Below are 22,680 nucleotides of genomic sequence, written 5' to 3' on the forward strand. Positions count from 1 at the left end.
TGCTTATTATAATAATAATTTAAAAAGTTATGCAAATTCAGGGAGAAAGAAAGCAGATGATGTGCTCTCTGAATGCACAGCAGGCACTGTAACAATTAACTTCCTTGCCGACAAGCTTCTTGCATATTTGTGCCTTCAGTTCTGATGCTTACCAAAAAGAAAAAAAGGTATATAAAGAAACAGGATAAACTGTGGCGTAAATCAACTTGAAAATGCACTTTGTGTGACCTTGGATGCTTTTGATTTTGTCCGTTGACCTTCAGGAAGAGAATAAACAGAGCTGTGCTCTTTACTTTCCCCTGAAGCTGATTAGCTGTGTGTGGATATATAAATATCAGACGGCCAATACAATGTAGCCCTTCAGAGCCTTAACAATATTTACTGGTAACACTTTTCTTTCAAATAAATAACTAGATTAATATTCACAGACACAAATGACACAAAATTATCAACAAACATTAAAAGTTAATACAAGAGCTGACTAATGCCAAAAGCAGGCAATTGTAAGGCTGTTGTGCAAAAAAGTGGGAAAGAAAAATAAGCATACTCCCTTGGAATTAGACTTTCCCTTTCTTCCTTTGAACTTCTTGCTTTTTACTGATATTTTGTTTTAACATTTTTACAGAATTTTTAAAATTTCACTTTTACCTCTTCATCACCAGCAATATGTTCAGCACCCAATCAGAAAAGGGGAGATCTTATCAGAAATCTTAATTTTTTGGGGGGACTAACCACAGTTTTCTCATTGACCAGAACCTTTCTCTGTACCAGTTGTGTCAATAGCAAAAGTACATATATTGAGCAGTGAGATGTGCTCTTGTAATGTTTGAGACCATCAGACAGACAATAATGGTAGGAATGGCAAACAAAAAATCAGTATCAATTATCTTTTGAAAAAGGCAGTAGAGTAACAGAAATTAAGAGCAACAACTTCATACAAAATCTGAGATGTGGCAAATCTACCTTCTGTGCTTTTTGAAAAATTTTTCACTTTGTATGGATGAACAATGTAGTCTAACTCCGTATGAAAATATGGGAGCTGCATTACAAAGAACACCTTTATGTGCCATGAGATTTCGAACACCTTTATGTGCCATGAGATTTGCAAGTGGCCTCCCTCAGTGAGCACCACCAGGAAAAGCCCTGGATGTGGTGCTCTGGCACTGCCACAGTGCCCTCCATGCAGCAGGGATGAGCAGGCTGCCTTTCTCTGGGAGTGCAGTGAGAGCCATCTGGATGAGCGACGGGACTCTTTGGCACACGAGCAAACAACACCAAAACGCACAGCACGCCGCCTCAGCCAATTCTGGGCTTCTAAGTGAAATTTTATATTTTGAGAACGAGTTGATTTTTGCCGTTTTATTGTTGAAACAAAAGAAGAATAAAATAAAAATATGTACAGTGACAACACGCAGCAGTGTCACTAAGCCAACATCCGTATTCTCCTCGAGTCGTGTTTGCACAGGTCTGTTTTGTCCCACAAGGAGCTTCCCAGCAACGTCAAACCTTAAGGGCTGATGGCTCCACTCCACACAGCCCCTGGGCTTCTGCCAAACCTCCCTTGTACACACAAATAACAGGTTCTGTACAACAAGCACAAGCAAAAATCTGAATAAAGCACAGTTAAGGGCATTTCAGTGGGTATCTCCAAAGCTCATGTATATCAGCAGTGATGTGGGTGACGAGGCAGTGACACAGATCTGTGGACGCCCCATGCCTGGAAGTGTTCAAGGCCAGGTTGGATGGGGCTTGGAGCAACATGGTCTAGTGGAAGACGTTCCTGATCATGGCAGAGGGTTTGGAACTAGGTGACCTTTAGGTCTGCAATTCTTATCTGTAACTCTTTATTATTATCAGATCCATACTATTGCCACCCTTTCAGACTATATAATGACTCTATTCAGTGTTTACCAAAAGGTGTGAAGACCTTGCACTGGCTCAATTGTTCTCTAACGACATAATTCTGACAAGAACCTGAGGGTCATAGGTCCTAAATCTAACTCCAACCAAGAACTGGATGGAAGTTCGATTGGATCCAATCAAGGTCAAAAATCCCTCCTTCTCCTGCTGCTGTGGGAGCTTTGGAACACCCTCACATGCTCCGTGAGGAAGGAGAACCTCTGTCTCTGACACTGGTGAAGCAGTACACAAGTGGCTTTGAATTTTTGACCGCTGTGTCTGGTTCTGGGCCCCGCAGTTCAAGAAGGACATTGAGGCGCTGGAGTGACCCAGAGAAGGGACCGGAGCTGAGGAAGGGTCTGGAACACAAGTCTGGTGAGGAGAAGCTCGGGGAGCTGGGGGTGTTTAGCGTGGAGAAAATGAAGCTCGAGGGGGATTTCATTGCTCTCCAATATACCCGAGAGTGTAGCCAGGTGAGGATCGGTCTCTTCTCCCACGACACCGACAAAAGGACAAGAGGATGTGGCCTCAAGCTGTGCCAGGGGAGTTTTAGGTTGGACATTAGGTGGAATTCTTTCACAGACAGGGTGACTAGATATCGGAACAGGCTGCCCAGGGATGGAGTCACCGTCCCTGGCCGTGGTTAAGGATAAAGGGCTGGATGCGGCACTCGGTGTCATGTCTAGACACGGCGGTGTTTGGTCAAAGCTGAACTCACTGATCTCAGAGGTCTTTTCCAGCCTAATTGTTCCGTGATTCTGACAAGGAATGAGCGTACGGGGGCACTGACGTGAAGCCAGAGAAAAAAAAAGACGCAGCAGCGACGGCCGGGAGGCGCCCGCCTGACCTGCGCCCTCCCCACACGCCGCCGCCAGCTGTGGCCCGGAGCTTTCCCAACACCGCTCGCAGCCGGCCCAACCCGCCGTGACCGGGGTTTAACGACTGCGGCGGGCGCAGAGAGGCGGGCGCCCATCAGTTTTCCAGAGAGCGGAATCATCCAGGCACGCACGCAGTGACCCGTCCCGTCCCTGCCGACTCTCCCCCGCTCCCCGTGCCCGGTGCCCGCTCCCGGTGCCCGCTCCCCGCTCCCGCCCCGGCCCCGCCATGCCCCGCCGTGACGCATGAGCCCCCCCGCCCCCGCGCACGCGCGGCCGCAGCCCCGCGCCCGCTCCCGCGCCCGCTCCGCGCCTGCGCCTCGGGGCCGCTCCCGCCCCGTCCCGTCCCTCCCCTCCGCGCCCCGCGGCTCGTGTGACCGGAGCGGCGGGAGTCGGTCCGCGCCCGTCTGGGAGGCCCTGAGCCCGCACCGCCACCGCCACCGGCACCGCCGGCCGCGGACGCGGGGAAGGGCGGACGGACGGAGGGAGGGTGGGAGGCAGGGAGGCGAGGCGGCCTCCCGGGTGTCCGGCACCATGAGCATCGAGATCCCGCCGGGCCTCACCGAGCTGCTGCAGGGCTACACGGTGGAGGTGCTGCGGCACCGGCCGTCCGACCTGCTGGGCTTCGCCGCCGAGTACTTCGCCCGCCTGCGGGATGCCCGCGACCAGGAGGCGGGCGGTGGCCGCAGGGTGGTCAGCTTCGACGGGGAGCCCATGCAGACCGAGTCCAACGGCGACGAGGAGCCAGACCGCGGCGACGACGAGTCCGACTCCGACTTCGAGCGTAAGTGCGGGGCTGCCGCGGAGGGGGCGCCGGGGGCGCGGGTCCTGCCGGGGGCTCCAGCCCGGGGCCGCCTCCCCGCCGTGCCCGGTGCCGCGGCCGCCGCCGCTGGGCAGGGCGGGCAGCGAGCAGGGATTGAATGGGGGAGAGGCTCCGCCGGCTCCCGCTGCCGCCGCTCCCCGTGGGCTCCGGCCGAGCTCCGGGAGCCCCGGATGGCCCCGGCTGTTGGGCCGGAGCCCCGTGCCGGGGGTGTCCGGCGCTGCCCCGGGCGGCCGGAGTGCCCCGGGGTCTGACCGGGTATCGCCGGGCAGCGAGCGCGCTGCCAAGCATGTGATAGGGAAGATCATGTGTTATTGTGCAACCTCTTCTGTACTTATCTTTACATTTCTGTCTTTAAATCATCGTGGACGAGTGTGGTTGGGGTTTTTTCGCTGAAACTGGGGTGGTTTATTCCCGCTGTTGTGTATTTAAAGTGGCTGTTATAAAGCACTGAAATAACTTTCGTTATTTAGCAACATATTAAAATTCTAAGCCACTTGTATATTGCTGTTTATACTGCCTGCCTCGAAGATGGAAAAGATACTTAACCTGAGCTGGACAATGAAATGCCATTTGTGATACTGAAATTTTGATCCTGTCAGAATTGTACTGTGTGTTTTAGGCTATGCAGAGTGTTTGTAATCGAGCCTCTGTGAGAAGTTATTTAAAATGCCTGTGAATGGTGGTGCTTGGCACACCCAGAATTTTTTGGACTGAATACTTTCTCATTATTAGAAAGTAGCTTAAAGGGGAGGGAAAGGTGAGAAAAGGCGTGCTTTCCCTGAACTTTCAGTGCCCTCGATTGAAGGTCTTGTGCCCTTGACCTATAACGTAAAGGTTTCTGACTTTTATTGATAGAGGATCCTCTTTTAGACCAATTACTGGATGTCACCTTGTGGATGCAGTGTGCTCTTAACATCTACTCCCTGGTTAACAGTTTCAGAGAAGCAGGAAGGAATTAAGCTATGGAACAAATAATTGTTTTTTATTAAGGAAGCGTTGAGACACCAGCTATTTTTGCAGTGCTTTTAGGCTGGGAACTTCACAAAGTGAAACATATCTTAAGCTCATGAAAATCGACAAACAGGACATGGAATGTGCGAGAGGACAAGAGTGAAATGGACAGATTGAATTGAAAACCAGTTTGCAGTCAGCGTCTGGGTTTGGATGTTTTTACTCATGAGACAGAAGTTCTGTTTAGGGCATGAAGAATAATAGATGAAAGGTGAAGGGTGAAGGGTGGACACTGGTGGTGACTGAATTGAATTTAAGGAAATGTTCAAATATGAGCACAGATTTATGGAAATTACAAGTGATTTTTTGCCCTGCAACCATGTCAGCAGTATTTTCAAGCATCTAAATATGAAAGAAGTTAGACTTTCTTGTGAAATGTATTTTAAAATTAAACTCCACATGGGAAAAATGTCAGATAGTTGGATGTAATTCTTAAAAATGTGCAATGTCTTTGGATTTAATATCTTCCTTAAAAAAAAGGAACCCAAAACACAAAAAAACCCCCAACGAACAAAACCAATCAAAAAACCCACTCCACCAGAAAGTCTAATGTTTTTGGGTGCGGTTTTGCTATTTTGTGATCAGTTTACCTAGATTTGGGGTTTGAAATACCGCCTTCAGGGAAATAAGTGTAAAATTTTATTTTTGAATGTTGCAGCTGCAGCTGGAGGGATCCTGTGAAGTTAAATGTTTTCAGATAAAAATGTTAAAATTTAATGGTGCCATGCAGCTTTTCAAATGCAGCTTTCCATAGCGAGGCTGTCCAAAGCAGAAGGGTGGTTCCTTTGCTTCATGTTTCTGCTTATCATCTTTCTATCTTAGTCAGAGAGAAAATTAAATTAACAAGGCTGGGCACTGTCACTTCTTGTAGTGGAGCCCTTTGTGCAAGTGCCACTGTCAGTAATGCTGTTTTGCTTCCTCTCTGCAAACCCAAGCTGTTCCCCCCTTGTGGCTTCCCAGGAACAGTGCCGTGTTCTCTGTGACAGCAGGTGAGGATCCCTCCGGAGGGTCAGGGAAATGGTTCTTTCCTGCATTGTTTAACAGTCACAGTCAACCATGGCTGTGTCTTATTTAGGTTTCTGTTGTAATGGTGTCTCTATCAATGAAAAATGTTAATTTAGAGGTTCTGGTTCCTGATCACTGTCATAGGTAGGACAATACTTGGGCCTTGCAGAAGACAAGATCCTGGGCGCTTATATTGCTTTGTATTTAAAGAAAATGTGGAGATGGGGGAAGCATACACAATGGGAGAGCCAGATAATCTCATTGAATGGACCAAAATACTGTTTGTAAAGACTGCAGTTTTTCATCTTAGGCAATTTAGAAAAGACTTTGGTGAATTTCACTGTGCTTTCCTGGTTTATGCTTTGTTACATTTGAATTGCTGTGACAGGTCACATGTTTCCATGCCTGTTTATAAATAAAAAGGTGAAATTGACCAGTTGTTTTTGTAAATGACTATGGTAAGGAAACTTACAGCTAGTTTAAACAATTACCCTTACTGTGTATGTTGGGAGTAGGAGACATCTTTAGAAATAATGTGCTTTTGTTTGTGTGTGTGTCTGGCCCAGTATGAAATCTGTGTATGTCCCTGGGCTGCGTCTGCACACTCAGACTGCGATAACACTGCAGATAAGTTATGTGGGGTTTTTGTGTGCTGACTGCATATGGTAACAGAAACAAGTCACAAGGAGGTCCTGGCCTTTGCTTTAAGCCTTGTGGCAAATGTCTTCAAGTAGCCATAGTGATGCCGCAGTGGAACTCCATCCATGTGGTAAAAGTCACTGAAACTAGCTAGGCTACAAAAAAACCCTCCCAAACCTTGATTCTCTTAGGATGATCACTCTTAGGTGATGCTTAGGAAGTTATTTCCAGGTTTGTGTTTCCTGTCTGACCCCCCCCTGGAGTTTCATCCTTGATTTTAACTGGTTTTGTACATGTGATCAAAGAGCATCAGGATGTGGCTGTTCAGCAGAGTGCATTGTACGGCGTGTGTGAAAATAAAATGGTGATTGTTGTGGGGGAGCCCTCAGAAACATTTATCCACTGGGCTGTGGCAGAGATTTTAAGAGATACCACGCTTTCCTCAGAGCCTTGATTTGTTAGGTTTAACTGAAAAATTGGGAAGTTGGGAGGGTTGGGAAAGGTGCAAAGCAAGACCTTCAAAAATCAGCCTGAGAATGTAGCCAAGGACAGATACATATTCTTAAAGTGTGTCCTTGACCATGACACTTGTACTTCTAACAAGCAGGCTCTGAATGGACGTGTTAAGGCTGAAATTAATGCCACAGAAATGGTCTGTTCACTGTTTGAATTACTGCTTTGGGAAGGCTCCTGTTGAGGAGCACACCTGAAGGAGGGCAGAGGCTCTGCTTCCCTGTCCCTTGAGGCTGTTGCACAAAAGTGCAAAGTGCTACACGATTAACTTACTCTTTTGTCTTATTTTTTGTAACAATAAAACCACCAACTTTATGTGTTCTTGGGAGTATTAAGTATAACTAACAGTGGCACTGAAATATTTTTAGGATTACACTGATTTGAGCAACTCAGATGTTTCAACTAATTACAATTATTTTATTGCAAATAGAATTTTTCCTTCTCAGGATTTTGCCTTGATATTGAAGGAAAGATGATGTGCTTTTCAGCTGCTCCATGAGCAAAACAGAGCCCTTCTTAGTATTTTGCTTTTGAAATAATCCTGTTCAGTATGCTGCCTTGTTGTGATGGGAAATGGTGCATATGAATCTGGATGGGCCGGTGAAAAGATTCTTGAGCTCTGCACTGAGCTTCTCAGTTAAAATTCGAGGATTTGCTAAATGTCATCTTTAAAACATCACTAGAATATCTGAGCAGAAGAGAGTGGAGAAATGCTCGTTTACATCATTAGATCTTGAATGTGGTACAGAATAAGAGTTCAGTGCATCTTTGAAATATTTAACTATTTCATTGCTAATGGAAACACTTGATATTAAATTAAACCTGTTTTAGGTTGCCTATCTACTTATTCTTAAGCATCATTTGCTTATGCTTTCTTATTCTGAACTAGTGTCCTGTGGAATTCCTCAGAAATCACTGTGTTATATCAATCACAAAGCATTTATGCTCTGCCTACATCAATTCACAGGTTAGGCATAACTCCTTGCTGTTTTCCTGAAATAATTCAATGAAATTTATTGAATTACAGGAATTGGATGATGTTAAAACTTCTGCAGCATAGCATAAAAAGAATAGTGGTCCTTTTGAAAAATACTGTTCAAGTTTTTAGATATAAATTAGATTCATGGGGATTGCACATGTTGCTGTGAGATACCATCTTTAAAATTAAAGTACTTTGAAGTTTTTACCAGTGTTTTCACCTACCTACTTCATCCTTAACTGTTAATTAACTGGTAATAAAGCACACTAGCTTTCTCTTCAAATGTGCAATATAAATTAAATCCAAAGAGTAGCAACTGTATTTAAATATCTAGGCAGCACAGTGAGCACTCTCATAATCTGATAATTACTAGTTCTGCATACCTTTTTTAAAGTAGTGGTTCTAACAAAAGTGTTTTGTGCTCTCCATAAGTAGCCTCTAGATTTTTTGGGAGGTAGAGGAAAGAGCTGGGTTAATGGTTGGCTTCAGTGATCTTAAAGGTCTTTTCCACTTTAAACAATTCTATGATCTGATTGCATTGAACCTTTGAATTTGGTATACAAAGAAAAGAAATGCACATTCCTGCTTTATGTTCTGAAAGGTATGTTCAAACAAGCCTAGTGACCAGAAGGTATAGAAGAAGCTTTCATTGGTCTCCTTCAATGGCATGAAATCAATTGTAAAGCAAAGTATTAGTGATGCATCTGTGCTTTAAGAGGAATAGATCTCTGCATTTAATTTTCTAATTATATTAATTTTTGGCAACACAATATCTTGAATGTGTTTAACATAAATATGAACTGAAGGACTACTGTTGTGCAGCTGCTGTACTTGTATATGTCTTTGCTTTTACAGAGGCAGTTCTGCATCACTTAAATCTGAAGGATTAAGTAGAGTAGCTGCTGTTAGTACTAATGGAACTTCACTCCCTCTATTTGTCTTGTTCTCATGGGGGAATTTTGAAGATAAACTAAGTATTAAGGGAGACTGATTTTACTTCTTTTTAGTTGTTTGGACAGAGCATGTAAATACTTTTTTTTCCCCCCGGAGGCCTTTTTGTTTCTGTATTTGTTTATCACAATAAAATTGCTTTTCAGCATTTGTTCTTAAGGTTGCAATCACTGTATTACAAGGTTAGACTAGGAATGTTTTGAACTAAGTGATGTAGTTGTAAGGGAGCCACCAATTGTAGCTCATGGGGCTTGAAGGAATGTTTCATCAGTAGTCCTCTGTACAAAGGCAATTTAATGACAATGTGTCTGTAATACATCCTTACCTGAGACAGTAAAAGAACTAGAAGTGTGAAGCAAAGGGCTAAAAGGTCCCGACTGGCTGAGAAACAGAGAATTATAATGGGTTTGACTGAAATTCAGATATCCCTGGATATTGCTAAATGTGTATTGGTTTTCATCAGGAAGGATGAGCTTCTATGTTAATTATCAAAGCTAAATTTATTGCAATTTTGACATAGTACACATAGAGCTGTTTTTAATGTCTTGCCCTCAGAACTGTTAATATTCCTGTAACATCTATTAGATGTTCCTTACAATCTCTTGAGAAATATACCCTCTTACTTCGGTTTGTAGTTAGTGGCTTGACATAATTTTTCTGCTTTAAGTGATCAGTGTGTCCTAAAATGTGAAGAAGCATGCAGTATTTTCTTTGTTTAAAATTTCATTTAAATTCGTATTTGTAGTCTGTTGCATACCAGTAACCTTTCACATAACTCCTAAGCTTATTTTCAGAAAGAGCTTTAGATAGTTGCTATAACTGTACAGATGAATTCTTGACTGTTTCTGTTCTGTTGATATTCTGCAGTTACTCTGTGTATGAGCTTATGAAAGAGCATAACTAACTATGAAGTGGGTAACTAGCCATTAGAAATAATTGCTGAATTCTTAAAAGCCTGAGTTTCCATGTTGAGGAAGTTTATTGTAAGAAAAGTTGTAAGAAACTTCTGAAATGGTGTTTTTCTAGCTGGTTCTAAAATTAAGGCAAAGGAAGATATTGTATATCAGTACTAGATATTGTACTGAACATTAGCTTCTGTTTAACTTTGCTATTTTTTGTTCATTTAATAAACTAATATTAGAATTGAGACAATTCTGTCAGTGTTCCCCTCATGCTAATACTGAAATTTTCTTGTACCCTCTTACCTAAAATAGAACAATGGAGATCTCGGGGAAGAGGAGGAGACAGCAGAGAACAAGCTCACTTGGAGCTATTCACCAGTCAGTTATTAAAAACCTTAATGTCTGACAGAGCAGTTGCTCATTATTCAAATGAAGACTGGAAATGTAGCCAAGATGAGCTATGAATGTTTCCCACTGGCTTCAGTAACGTTTTCAGCTTCATGAATGATCATTCATATTTTCTTGTGAAAGAAGAGGGAGACAGTAATGAATATAACTCAACAAACGTGCTGGTTCCTTTTTTAGAGTGATGTTATTCCTTCCTCTGTGATGGTTCTGTACATTCCTTTAGTTATGGTTCTTTGTGTTCCGTGCCTGTCTTTGCATCAGTACTTCTTTGGTATGTAACAATTGTTTGGCGGTTTTTGATCCATCAAGATTCTTTGATTCATGCAGATTTAATTTTTTCCTGAGGTACTGTCAGTTCCACAGCAAATAGTGTGTACTCTTCTCCAGTCTGCAATTTTTATGTCTTTCTACCTCACTGTAATATGAAACAGAGAAGGGAAATAATAAATCAAACAAACATTGGTTAGAAAAGCAACTGGGGGGAAATCTGAGTGTGGACAGAATGCTCTTGCATAAAAGACCTGCATAGTCTTACTATGATAGTAATACTAATAAAGGTTGTGTGCTTATGAGATCCTTTAATGCAAAAGCTTTTTTTCCGTTTAAAAATATGGATCTGAAAGAGGGGCCATTGGATAGAAACTCCAGAAATCCACTGTGCAGAACAAGCTGCAGTTTTGTCGTCATTGGTGTTTTACCATGAGAATTGTGGAGATGATGGCAGTGTTCTCTGCTGTAGCGGGAAGGATGCTTACAAGAGAGAGGAGGTTTAGAGGAAAGCACCCTGTCTTACAATTTTCACACTGCTAGGATTTGGCCTCTGTCTCATAAATACACAATAAATCACGTATAGCAAAGGCCAGCATTTATTAGTAGCAGTTTTGCTGCTAGTCCTTTCCATACATTTCTTTTCTCTGTAGAAATGGGAAATGATTGAGAGTGGCAGCTGTCTGTGCATAGATGTAGAAATTCCCTTTAGGGGAGAAATCATCTTCAGGAACAGCTCTTCAGGGCATGAGGTAGGGACTTGCAGGTATTCCTTCTGTAGCATTGTTTTTATTGTCATTTAAAACCAACAACCACCTTGGGGTTTATTTTGTAAGAAACGTTCAGGCACTCTCTGTTCTCTCCTTTTATTTCCTGGTGGCTTGCAGAACAGCTTTGCTTCTGCTCAGAAATGGTCTCCAGCCTGCAGGGGCTGGCATGATGTCAGCTTTTGGTGTGAGGTCATCTTACAGAAGTCTGGAACCCTGCATTGCTTTTTGGGTGTTAGTGAAGGGATGTCAGATCAGGGGCCTGACCAGCAGAACTGAGCAAATTGTCACAAAATCCCACTCTGAGCTGTTGTGTGGATTAGGATTGCAGGTTGGAGGAAAGTGCGTGTTCTTCCAGCAGTCCCTGTTCTGTCCTTCTGGATCTGAGCCTTGTCCTTGCAGAACATTGTGAAAACATGTGTGGAGCCTGTGTGGGGAATGAAATGTGGGTTTTGGATGAGGGTTGAGAAACTGCTTGGTAGTTTTCCTCTGTATTTTTGAATCAACTGTGGTGCCAATTTCCTCATTCTTGGTGATTGCATATTGACAAACTGCTATAAAGCAGGATGTCACAATGGCTCTTCATTTCCATTTTGGTTCTTCCTCCCTTGGGACAGCATATTGTTTTCTGCTTCCTATTGAGAAAACTGTGTTCCATAGAAGAATTTTTTTAAAAAAAAGACACAAATATTTTTGTGTTATTTTTCCTGGTGAGGCTCCAGTAAACACTTATTTTTGTGGCAACACTTGTGCTAATTATGATCGTTCAGGAAGAATTGCTTCCTCAAGGACATTTGTAGTGAAGGAGCTGGTTCTCATGGGTATGGGGGTACCCCTCTCTGCAAGATTTCTCTTGTACAGCCCTGGAATGAAAATGCTAAGATTTAGTTGCCCCTTTATTAATTTTTTTTTCAGAAAAAAGTAATTGTTCAGAAACAATTTTCAAACATTTGATGTTACCAGTCTTTCTGATTAAAATGTTTAAGTATTTGTAAGACTCACAGGGTTCTCAGGTTCATAAATTATGAAAGATGGCTTATTAGAATAGATTAATATTTAGTCTTCTATCTTTCACACCTTTGGGGAGGGGTGGGGGACAATGCCATGTGTGGTTTTTTTATAAAATGCTAAAAATTAATTGCATTCAGAGTGGGGATATTCAGGGACCGATTTTTGTAGTGTTAAACATTCCTGGATACCATGTTTTTAATTCTAATTTTAAGATCCTGTAACTTTATGATAAAAAGCCACAAAGATGACTTGTATTTTTTATGAGCATCTCTTAAATCCCTGTGAAGTAATTTTAATTTCTTACTGCTGGAAACATATAATTATTAACTATTTTACCAATTTTTTCATATCACTATGAAATAATATAACTTTGCATGATGTGTACTGATTTTGCTAGTGGTTTTAGCTTTTCTTAGCTTTCCATAGCTGGATGATCTGCAGTGTGTACATTTGTTGTGAAGCACTGTGTGACTCGGGGGAGTTGTATCCTAGAAGTTCTGCTCCTAAAAATCAATTCATCTGGAAGCTGAACCATGCAGCACTTGCCACCTGCTGTGCCTCAGTGTGGTCAGGGAATTTTTTATCGTTGCATCCAAAAATTGTCAGAATGAATGTTCTTTGTCCAAGGCTCTTGCTGAGACTTTGGACGTCCATGAGCAGATTTGGCACAGTGCTCAGGGACCTGGCTCAGTGGTGGATGGAGCAGTGTTGGGTTTGTGGTTGGACTCCATCAATTATCTTAAAGGTCTTTTCCAACCTAAGTGTCTCTATAAAGAGGATTTTCCTTGGTCTGGGTAGAACACAGTGATATTTTTTACAATTATCCCTGCTAGGATACAGAACATATGTCTGCCTTCACCCTTCCTCTTTCCCAAAAATCCTCTTCCTGTGAAAGTGCACAGGATGCAATTACTGGAAGTGTGTGTGGGGGGCTGTCTTGTCAAAATACATTTTCACATGGAGATGATTCTTTTTACAGCTATATGTTGTAAGTAACTGTTGAATGTTGATATAATGTTGTTAGAAGTGTAAATCTGAAGGAAGAAAAGCTATGAAACACTTTATTTTGAGATGCAGTACAGAAGTTGTTCTTGCTTACTAATTTGGTTGTGTACCATAACCTAAAGATTGACCACATTAGGAGATTAAACAGTTTTAAATTTTAAAACATACATATTTATAATCCACTCAGATTTATTTATGCTTTATTTACTAAAAGAAGCTGTAATCAAATTATATCTCAATGAAACAAGGTTCACTTGTGAATTACTGATGAATATATTGTACTGGCAGTGAAGTAGTACTTCATGTTCTGTGCTCATAATATCACAAAATTGCCAGAGATGTTAATGATGCTTCTGTAGAATCTCTCATTCTGCTGTGTACATTCTGCCTGATCAGTTTGTGTCACCCCTCAGTCCTCTGGCTGCCACCCTCCTGCAGAGCCTGTGCTGGCTGCTGGAGAGGCACTGGGTGCAATTCACATTTTGTCACTAGAAAAGCACCAGACAAGAAAAGGATCATCAATTGTAGAGTCAGTTGTGCTCACATGGAGGATCCTGCACCTTAGGGATGAGGGAAAGCAAGGCAGAAAACCTGGTGTGTGTCCAGTGTTGTGACTCTGAAACCCCCACTACAGCATAAAATCCTGTAAATCCAGTGTACCTCTTCTATCACCATTGTAGATAAATCTGTATATAGCAAGGACACAAACTGTGAGTTGGTGTGGGGGTTCTGGTGTGTTGGTTTTTGCTTTGCCTTTTTATTTTATTTTTTTTTAAGTGGAGAGCAAATCAGTTCCAAGTATATGTAGAACTTATAAGCAACTCGTTTCTGGTTTGGGTTATTAAAAATGTGGTGTGACATATTATACAGTTCTTTTTCTACGATTTTTTTTATGTATTATCATATAGGAACACCAGTTCTTTGAATGAATTTTCTGTAATTTCAGAGATCAACAATACATCATCAGTCTTTTTTAAGCACTTAATATAAATCCACCAAAACTGTAAAAATCAGACTTGCAAAAGAATTGAGCCATCTTTTTATACGAAAAACTGGTTTGAGAAAGGTAATTTGCAAAGTGTTCAGGCAAGAATGAACCTTCAGAGGTGATTACTTGTGCAGGATAGAGTGCTAAATCCTAGAAAGGTCGTAGCTGATCAGCTGATAATAGATGCCTTTTGTGACACTGGCTAAGCTGGCTGATACTCCTGCTGAGGGTTGTCCAGGATGTGAATGCACCTTGATTTTTATGTGGCATTATTAGAATAAGTAGTAGTTTGGTATGTTGCAGTAGTGTCAATACTGAACATTTTTAAAAATGCCCCAGGAAGTGCTCACTTTGCAGTTACAAAGAATGTGCCCGCAGTAAGAACCTGTAGAAGCCCAGGCTGTTTCTCAGCCTTGCTTTTCCTGCCTTTCTTCCCTTAAAAAAACGCAGCCAAACAAATTAAGCCCCAACAGCCAAAAATCTGTTCAGTGGCTGTGTCAGAATTTGTAGTTATCTACCTGGAAAAAGGATACCTGAAACTAGATCCATCTACCTGCAGATGATTTGCATTGGAAGATAAACTGTAAGCAAAGCATGAACTTTATTAAGCTGTTGAGGATCTCTGTGCAATTTCCGAATGGTTGAGTTTGGAAGGTGCCTCTGGAGGTCTTGCCTGGCCCCTTTTGTGAGGCAGGACTGCCTGTAGTGGTTGCCCAGGAGCACATCCAGGTGGCTTTTCAGTTTCTTAGGGGGGGGAGGCTCCAGAACCTCTCTGGGCAATTTATGCCAGTGTATGGCCCCCCTGGCAGTACAAAAGTGCTTCATGATGTTCAGGTGGACCCTTTCTGGATTTAACCTTGTGGCCACTGGCTCTGGTCCTGTTCTGAGTGCCAGAGAGGAGAAACTGCCTCCATTGTCCTTCAGTGCCCTTCAGGTACTGATAAGAACTCCTGTGAGCCTTATCTTCTCTAGGCTGACAGTCCAGCCTTTTCAGTCTGTCCTCACTCCAGAGATGCTTCATGTCCCCTCATCTTCTTGATGGCCCTTTGCTGGACTCTGTCCAAGCAAACCTCAGTATTTCCATGAGGTTTTTGTTCTGGGGAGCCTGGAGCTGGACAGGGAGCTCCAGGTGACCTCACCAGGGCTGAGTAGGAGGTGTCACTGTCATATTTTCTGAAAAATCCTTTTGCCAGGATTTCTTCTCCTGGGAAGATAAGAAGCCTCAGAGAAAAAACAATATTATCTCATTTGCTTCTCCCTGTTCTGCTGCTTTGGAATGTGGCTGGAGAGTGTTTACCAACAGGTGCATGTTTGATTGGTTTCATGTGAATTGTTTTTACTTAATGACCAATCACCATCTGCTGTGTTGGACTCTGAGGAGTCAATCACGAGTTTTTCATTATCATTCTTTGTAGCCTTCTGTCTGTATCCTTTCTCTATTCTCTAGTATAGCTTTACTATTTAGTATTCTTTAATATTATATAAATATAATACAATAATAAATTAGCCTTCTAAGGACATGGAGTCAGATTCACTCCTCTCTCACTTCATCCTGGGGACCCCTGCAAGTACCACAGAGGAGGGAAGGACCGCATCCCTGATACAGCAACACTGCGTCAGAAGCTGTCCAGAGTACCCTGGCACATAAATGTGTGCTTATGCCTTGAGTTAAATGTGGATGTGTGAGATTAGGCTCTGAATCAGCTTGAAGTGACACTTGATTGAAATTCCTTGTACTCTTTTATTCAGATCAAATCAGATGACAGCACAACCTATTGCAGTTTTATCTTATGTAAAAACACAGTATGTTTCATCATTCAAATGTCAGCAGGAATTGGTAATGAAATACCAATACTTCATTGGTAATGGAGTGACCCAGGCAAAGAACAATGGGCTTTTATGTGCCTGTTGTATCTGTAGGATGCTATTCTTAAATTTTACCTAGATCCCTGTAATTAATCAATTCTGAACTCAGGTTGACCTGGCAGATGTAACATGCCTGCTGGGTATGACACACCAGGCTCTCTCCGTGCTGCTGGTTGTTTCTGCTGAGCTTCAAATCTCCTGTTCCATATTTTTCTTATAAATTGCTCTTTTGTAGAAGTAGTTCAGTTGTTTCATACTGTCACATGAGATACACCTGACTGTGAGGGTGACTCCAACCTATTTTGTCTGAGACTAAACAGCTCAGAGGTGAAGGGAAAAGCTTCTTAGGCTGCATCTCATCTGCAGCTGCCCATGATAATTTTTCTTTTCTGTTGTAGTCCAAACTTAAGCAGACCAGCTGCACATCACTGATGGAAAAGGCTGAGACCAGCCCAGCCCTTTTTTTCCTTGACATTGACACAGATTGGAAGTGCTGCTGCAATCAGTGGTCAGCAATAGGTTTGTTGTGTTCTCAGATTTGGGACTGAAACCCAGCTCTGCCTTCTCAGTTTCTTTACTTTCCTACCCTTCCATCAAATGGTGGCAGATCTGCAAGTGCAGGCTTGAGACTGAGCATACACATTGAGTGTGTGCATGCTCTGAACACAAACAATTGTGTCTTCCCCTTCTATTAACTCCCTTATCTGTGTTGGGAGCTGCTCTGAAGCTAAGAGGATCCAGTAATCCAATTAGTCTATCAGAGGAGGACACTGCATCATGATGACTCTGTTCTGATGTTGCCTCTACTTGCATAATTATTTTTGTGATGGTATAGCTGTGTACCTTTATGGCTTGTGGTCTTGAATTTTGGCTTTGTGTTTGTTACACTACAGTGGCAAAAGTGGTGGCATATAAATTCCCCAAGGAAATGTGTATTTCATGAAAAGCAAGTGTTGCTGTTCTTAGAGTTCCTTTGTCATTCTTACATACTGATAGACTGAAATTTCTTGCAGCTTACCTGAGACCAGTTTGTCAGTGTAACAACCAGTTGCTTGTATTGGACAGAGCTTTGTTTGTGTGTATAAACCTGCACACACACACATACAATTTTCTCTGTCTGTAGATTGCTGCTCACTGCTCCATTTGTCAGAAATTTAAAGCAGAGTGTCAGCAGAAAATATGCAGGTGACTGGGAAAATGTAATTTTGTGTTACCATGGTTTGGCAAGAATTTGAAGCGGATGATAATGCTGTTGACTCAGGGTTGGGCGGGTTTTTTTAATTCCAAGAAAAGGTAACTATATTGTTCATTCTCAAATAATTAGTCTGACATTGTAGGAAAGTATCTTAATTCACTGAGTGCACCTGTTAATTGAATTTTTATTCAGGTGCTCTTATGTCCTTAGCAATGCTTGAGTTTTAGATTTTTATAAATGCTTTGAGCTTTATTACACCATTTTGTTTGTACTGAGGTTCAATTGTCATTGTCCCCTTTTGTGTACAAGTTAAATTTGCTTAAGTATCTATCCTAGTGAAAGATATGAGTGCTCAGTTGTATCAATTTGTTGTCTCTCTTTGAAAATTATGGCTGAATATGAACCATATTTTGCTTGTAAGTAGTTTAGGGTGTTAGTAAATTATATTAGTTATGGATATGATAGTCAATATTTGATTTCTCAAGATAGCTTTTATATCCTGATACTGCATTATTTAAAGACACTATCAGTCTCAGTAGGACTTTATGCTGAGCCTGCCAAGCAGCTGCCAAGTGCAGATAGCCAACATTTACATTCTGTGTTGTGTGATGGTAGCTGTGACATGATTCCAATTAAAAGCTTGGTCTGCACACTGCAGATGTCTTCTGAATATTAATGTGCACTACAGATAGAGCAGATGGAATCTCTTTAAAATACAATGCAGTGAATGTAAAATTGTGTTTCTGGTGAAAACTGATAGGCAGTCAAAAATTTTCTTATTTCTCTCTTTTTCATTGCTAACCCACAAGAATATCTGTGCATCATCATCATATTTCTTTACATATAGGAGGAAATCAACTCCTCATTATACATTCAAATAAAAATACAGGATTATGCCATATTGAAGTTTTCTCAAATGCCAGATGTACCTAGAAAAATATTAGGAGTACATGCAACGTTTCCTGTGCCTTAAAATATGCCTCTGCCTAGAGGACAGATAATAGTTGAAATATAGAATATCCATGAGTTATTTGAGGAGTTGCTCACTGGAAAAGGCCCTGTAAAAGTGTATATACAGGTGTATGTGTGTTTAACTGGGATTTGGAAGTGTTCTGTGCAGTGTATCAGGAGAAGTCCATCCTGCACAGGTAGGGTAGAACAAAACTGGGGAATGTAGAGAATGACAAGGACATCAGGGGTGCACCGTAACCCCAAAGTTCACTGTCAGGACAGAGCAGCAATCCAGCTGGGAAAGTGTGTATTACAGGAGACACAAAGTAAAGCCGTGGTTGTAGGAATTGGTTAAAGGCCTTAAAAACAAGCAGGGTAAGTGTGATACAGAAACTGAAAGTAGGAGAGTTTCTGTGGGAGTGGAATTGTAACTCTCTTTGCAGCTGCATTTGTCTTCTGCTCTGGGGCAGAATGGAGGTTGTGAGGGGAGGGTACAGGGGGAAGAGGTTGTAGAAAAGGCAGTGACAGGAGGTGTGAAATACCTGGAGCCATGCACTGCTTCACTTGTGCCATTACCATAGCTGTCACATGCATGTCTTGCACTCTTTTCAAACTTAATTTTACAGCTGCTTATTCCTGAGGCTGTATAAACACTAAAGCCAGTGCCAGCGATAGAATTTTGCACTTCATCCCTATTACCTTATGAAGATTTCCTCCCAGATCTGCATTTGGATTATATTTGTCTATTATAGTTACATTGCCTGGCTAATACTCTCTCAAAGTTCCTGGCTTCATTGATGGTATTTATTTGATACATGCCTACTTCAGAGAAGTTGGCTCTGTGCTATTCCTGAGGATAATATTAATTTGCTTGGATTGTTTTGAAAACCTAGACCAGATTAGGACTGAGAACAGACCTTGTGAAGCTGGGTGTGATGGGGATGTCCCAGACTGCTGATGTAGGGACTATCTCACTTAAGGAGGAGTTATGGAATTTTGTGGTGAGTCTGACCTCCTGTTGGGAGAGGCCCCCAGTGAGTTGTTGCTCTTAATATTTTTTACAATGTTTTCTGCATTCAGATGTTCAGAATAATGGTGGGCCTTTTAATTAGGCCTCTGAAAATGGAAAAACACGTTCACTTGACTGATTCCATTATTGTGGTGGTTTTGGGATTTATTTTTTTTTTGCTTGCACACATATATGAGCTTACTCAGATTGCATTCACCTGTATGCAGTTAATTATTTTGTAGAAAGAGATTTATGCAAGCAGCGCAGTTGGAAATAATAAAAATAGACTGATATGCTAGATATAGTTAAATGACGTTTTTTATGACTCATTTAGGAATTATCTCCAGGACCTCCAAGTATGTTTGGTGGAACTCAGCTTTCCAAAAAGCCTGAAAGAGGTTTAAGTTTTGTTAGTTTGTAACAGTGATTGCACCTTTCAACCAGGCACAGGATAAAAATCTGATCAAAAGTCTTTGGGATTTGATGTTTTGAAAGTTATGAGGATGTGGAGTTAAGCCTTAGAAATCAAAACCATAGTGAAAACCAATTGAAATACAGAAAGTGTTGCTTTAACAGAACTGTGTGTGTCAGAGTCAAATGTTGCTTTAAACAGCACTTCTGAAGTTACTAATGAAAAGATTTCAGACAAAATTTGTCTTCATGATGTTTGAAAAATCATAAGTACCCTGAAGTATTAATCCTCCTGCCTCATCCATCTCTGATCTCTGGTGGATCAGGGGACTGGTGAATAAAGAGGTGAGGTTTGAAAGCAGAACTGGTGGAATAGGAGGGGTTAGTCAGCCTTGGAAAAGGAGGAGCATTTCTGTTCTCCGCCACTGCATCTGGTCATGGGGGTGATTTGCCCATGTTTCTTACTGATTGGGAAATGTGGTTCCCTACATAAGATGCCAATATCTTTTTCTGTATGAAGCATTTATTTTAAGGAAACTTGCACTTACTTCTTCTTGATGTGATATTTCTGTTTCTCCACAGTCTCATTCTCATCTTTGACCTTTTCTGGCTTTTCCATTGTCTCACAATCCCAGTGAAAGTCACATTCAAATATGTTTAGGATCTTTTCTTTATATCATCTACTTAATGTTTGGTTTGTAAGCTTAATTTTTCTGCTATTACTAATGGGGCTCCTTAGCTTCTCTCTCTCTGAAATGCCTTCTTCTCTAAGCCTACTCCTAAAGCCCAAGCAAATTTCCATTTTTCACTTGCTTTGTTGTACCTTCCAGTGTCTTGCCTCTTCTGACAATGCTTTGAAGATTTGTCAGCTGCTTCTTAACTTTCCTGGCTTTTTTGCAGCATCCTTCTTTCTCTGTGCAGCGCATAGATTTGTCTTTCTAATACTTGAAAACATTCCCAAGTCTTTCATTTCAGTCCCTGACAACCTCTGTTGTAGTATCAGCATATGGTTATATCTTTAATCACTGTGAAATGTGTTCTTTTAGCTGAGATTGTACCTCAGCACCAGGAGTTTTTCTAATTTCATGTCTGTAAAGCAAGTGCATGCCTTGTTGCTATCTCTTTGATCTTCATAATATAGATTACACTCATAAAAAAAAAAAAAAAGTGCTGTGTTTGGCTTGATCTGAGACGTGTCAGCAAGAAATAGGAGAGGGCTGTGTGGGTCATGCCATTGCAATGTCAGATAATGTGAAGTGCTGCTTGGAAGGTGTTTGTTCTCCTGGGCTCAGGCTTCAGTCAGGCTGTACAAGCTCCTGAATTCTGAGAGCAGGTAATGGTCCTTTATTTATGAGAATGAATATCTCTGAATGAAAGTAGCGCCATGCATGGCTGCTCAGGTTCAGTTGTGGAAAGGGAATATTGAAATAGGGATACACTGGAAACAAGGATCTTTGATTTAAAAACAAACAACACTCTGGAGGCCTTAGTCAAGAAATGCCATCATAACCAAAGATTCACCAGATTCCTTTCAGTTAGTCAAGCAATGATTTCTTTCTTGAATTGATCAGCTGTTTAAAGTCTGTCCATTCCAGAGTGCATATTCATTTTTTTACTGTACTTGAAAACCAAAAAAGAGCCAACTCAAAATAGCACAACAGTTTTAGCTTCATAAACATCTTTTTTTACTGACATAAATGCTTTGCTTGTTGACTCAACTTTTCCCTTCAGAAGTTGATACATTCTTTCTATCAGAGGGGCTCTAAAAAACTTGGAAAGCGAGGATCAGGGACTCTTCTAAAATGAGGCTTTCAGACAGTGTTTCTCCATTTTGTCAGTAGTTTTTAAATACAAATTAAAAGAAAATCAATTAAATTGGAGACCAGGATATATTGCAACTTTGTTCTTATGTTTTGTTCTCTTGCTGTTGATGACAGCTGTTTTTCAATACTGAGAAATAACAAGGTGTCTATGTCTCTGTTATTTTTACCGCAGCAGACAGGAAAACAATGTTTAATAGCAATGTAATAATTTTTATTGTTTTCCAACTTAATAGATGTAAGAATCTTTTACAGAAAAGCAAAGCCTGTGTGTACCTAATCGTGGATCATGGTTTCCACTTTTTAATTTTTTAATGTTCTGTGTTGTGTCCTCCCTCTCTTTGTTCTCTGAAAACTCACTTCTTCCCAATGTTCCCTGACCTTTTGTCTTCCTCCAAATGTCTGGCATGCTTCAGCTGACACCATCAGGGTCTCTCCTGCCTGTCTAACCCGGCTCTGAGTTTCCATCCTCCTCTATGGGGGTGGGTAGGCAGAGGAATAGGAGGGAAAATAAAGGGAATAGAAAGGAAAATAAAAGGATGTCTATAAAACTCTGATCCGTTTCTGTCTGTTCTGCTTTTCTGAGAGAAGCTCTGAGGTGATCTCTTGGGTTCCAGAGCTGCCTCTGAAAAAATCTAAGTAGTTTGTAGCCTTACCTGTGGTCTCCACCTTATAAAGTAGAAATGTGGAAGGGGTAATTGAGAATTTGCCACTATCCAGCAAGGACATCCTGAAGGAAATCATGGATATGCAACTGTTATATTGGTAACAGTCAGAGGGAATTCTGTTTTACTTATCTGTTGAAAAAAAGATTCAGATTGGTATTTATTGAAGTACAGTTGCATATCTGATGATGAAAGTTCTTTCTGCTCTAGCATTACTTTTTAATTGCCAGGAATCCTAAAAAAGCTGATACTTGAATTGATGAGTTTTCTCAGAGTTGTGGTGGTTCCTATTTATGTAAGTCCATTAACATCTTGGTGTGTAGAAAAACAGTTTGACAGCTGTAGTCTGGCACTTCCTTATCGTAACTTGATACAGCATTCCAGAGAGACAGTCACGCCTCAGATTTATACTCCACTCTGCTTCTGCTATTTCAGCTTTAATGGTTTTTAGTGTCAACTCATGTGTTGTTTGGATAAACTTAATTGACTTGTTAAATTAGAACCGTTTACATTCTGTTTCTCTTCTTGTTTCTCTTCCCACAGGATGATTTTGTGCCATGATCCAATGGGAAAGTACTCTGTAAATCACTGATTTGTGCTACTTGGTTGTAATAAAGCTGGTGTTTTGTGCTTATGCTCTTTGAACTCTGAGCGCCATACTAAGTTTATGCCACCTACTATAAGCTTTGCTCCATCTTTCATCAGGAAACCTTCAAAAAT

The 22,680-nt window shown here is 41.4% G+C and overlaps 1 protein-coding gene across 1 annotated transcript in view; it reads left to right on the forward strand.

Moving 5' to 3' along the window:
* The first annotated feature begins 3,262 nt into the window (after positions 1 to 3,262).
* Positions 3,263 to 22,680, forward strand: part of PRKAR2A (protein kinase cAMP-dependent type II regulatory subunit alpha) — a 59,875-nt gene continuing 40,457 nt past the window's right edge. Inside the window, exon 1 of the mRNA XM_063164881.1 lies at positions 3,263 to 3,558. Within this exon, the coding sequence (XP_063020951.1) occupies positions 3,309 to 3,558 (250 nt within the window). The 5' untranslated portion in view covers positions 3,263 to 3,308. The remainder of the gene's footprint in view (positions 3,559 to 22,680) is intronic.

The sequence above is a fragment of the Melospiza melodia genome, chromosome 10, assembly GCF_035770615.1.
Source record: "Melospiza melodia melodia isolate bMelMel2 chromosome 10, bMelMel2.pri, whole genome shotgun sequence".
In the NCBI taxonomy this organism is placed as follows: Eukaryota; Metazoa; Chordata; class Aves; order Passeriformes; family Passerellidae; genus Melospiza; species Melospiza melodia.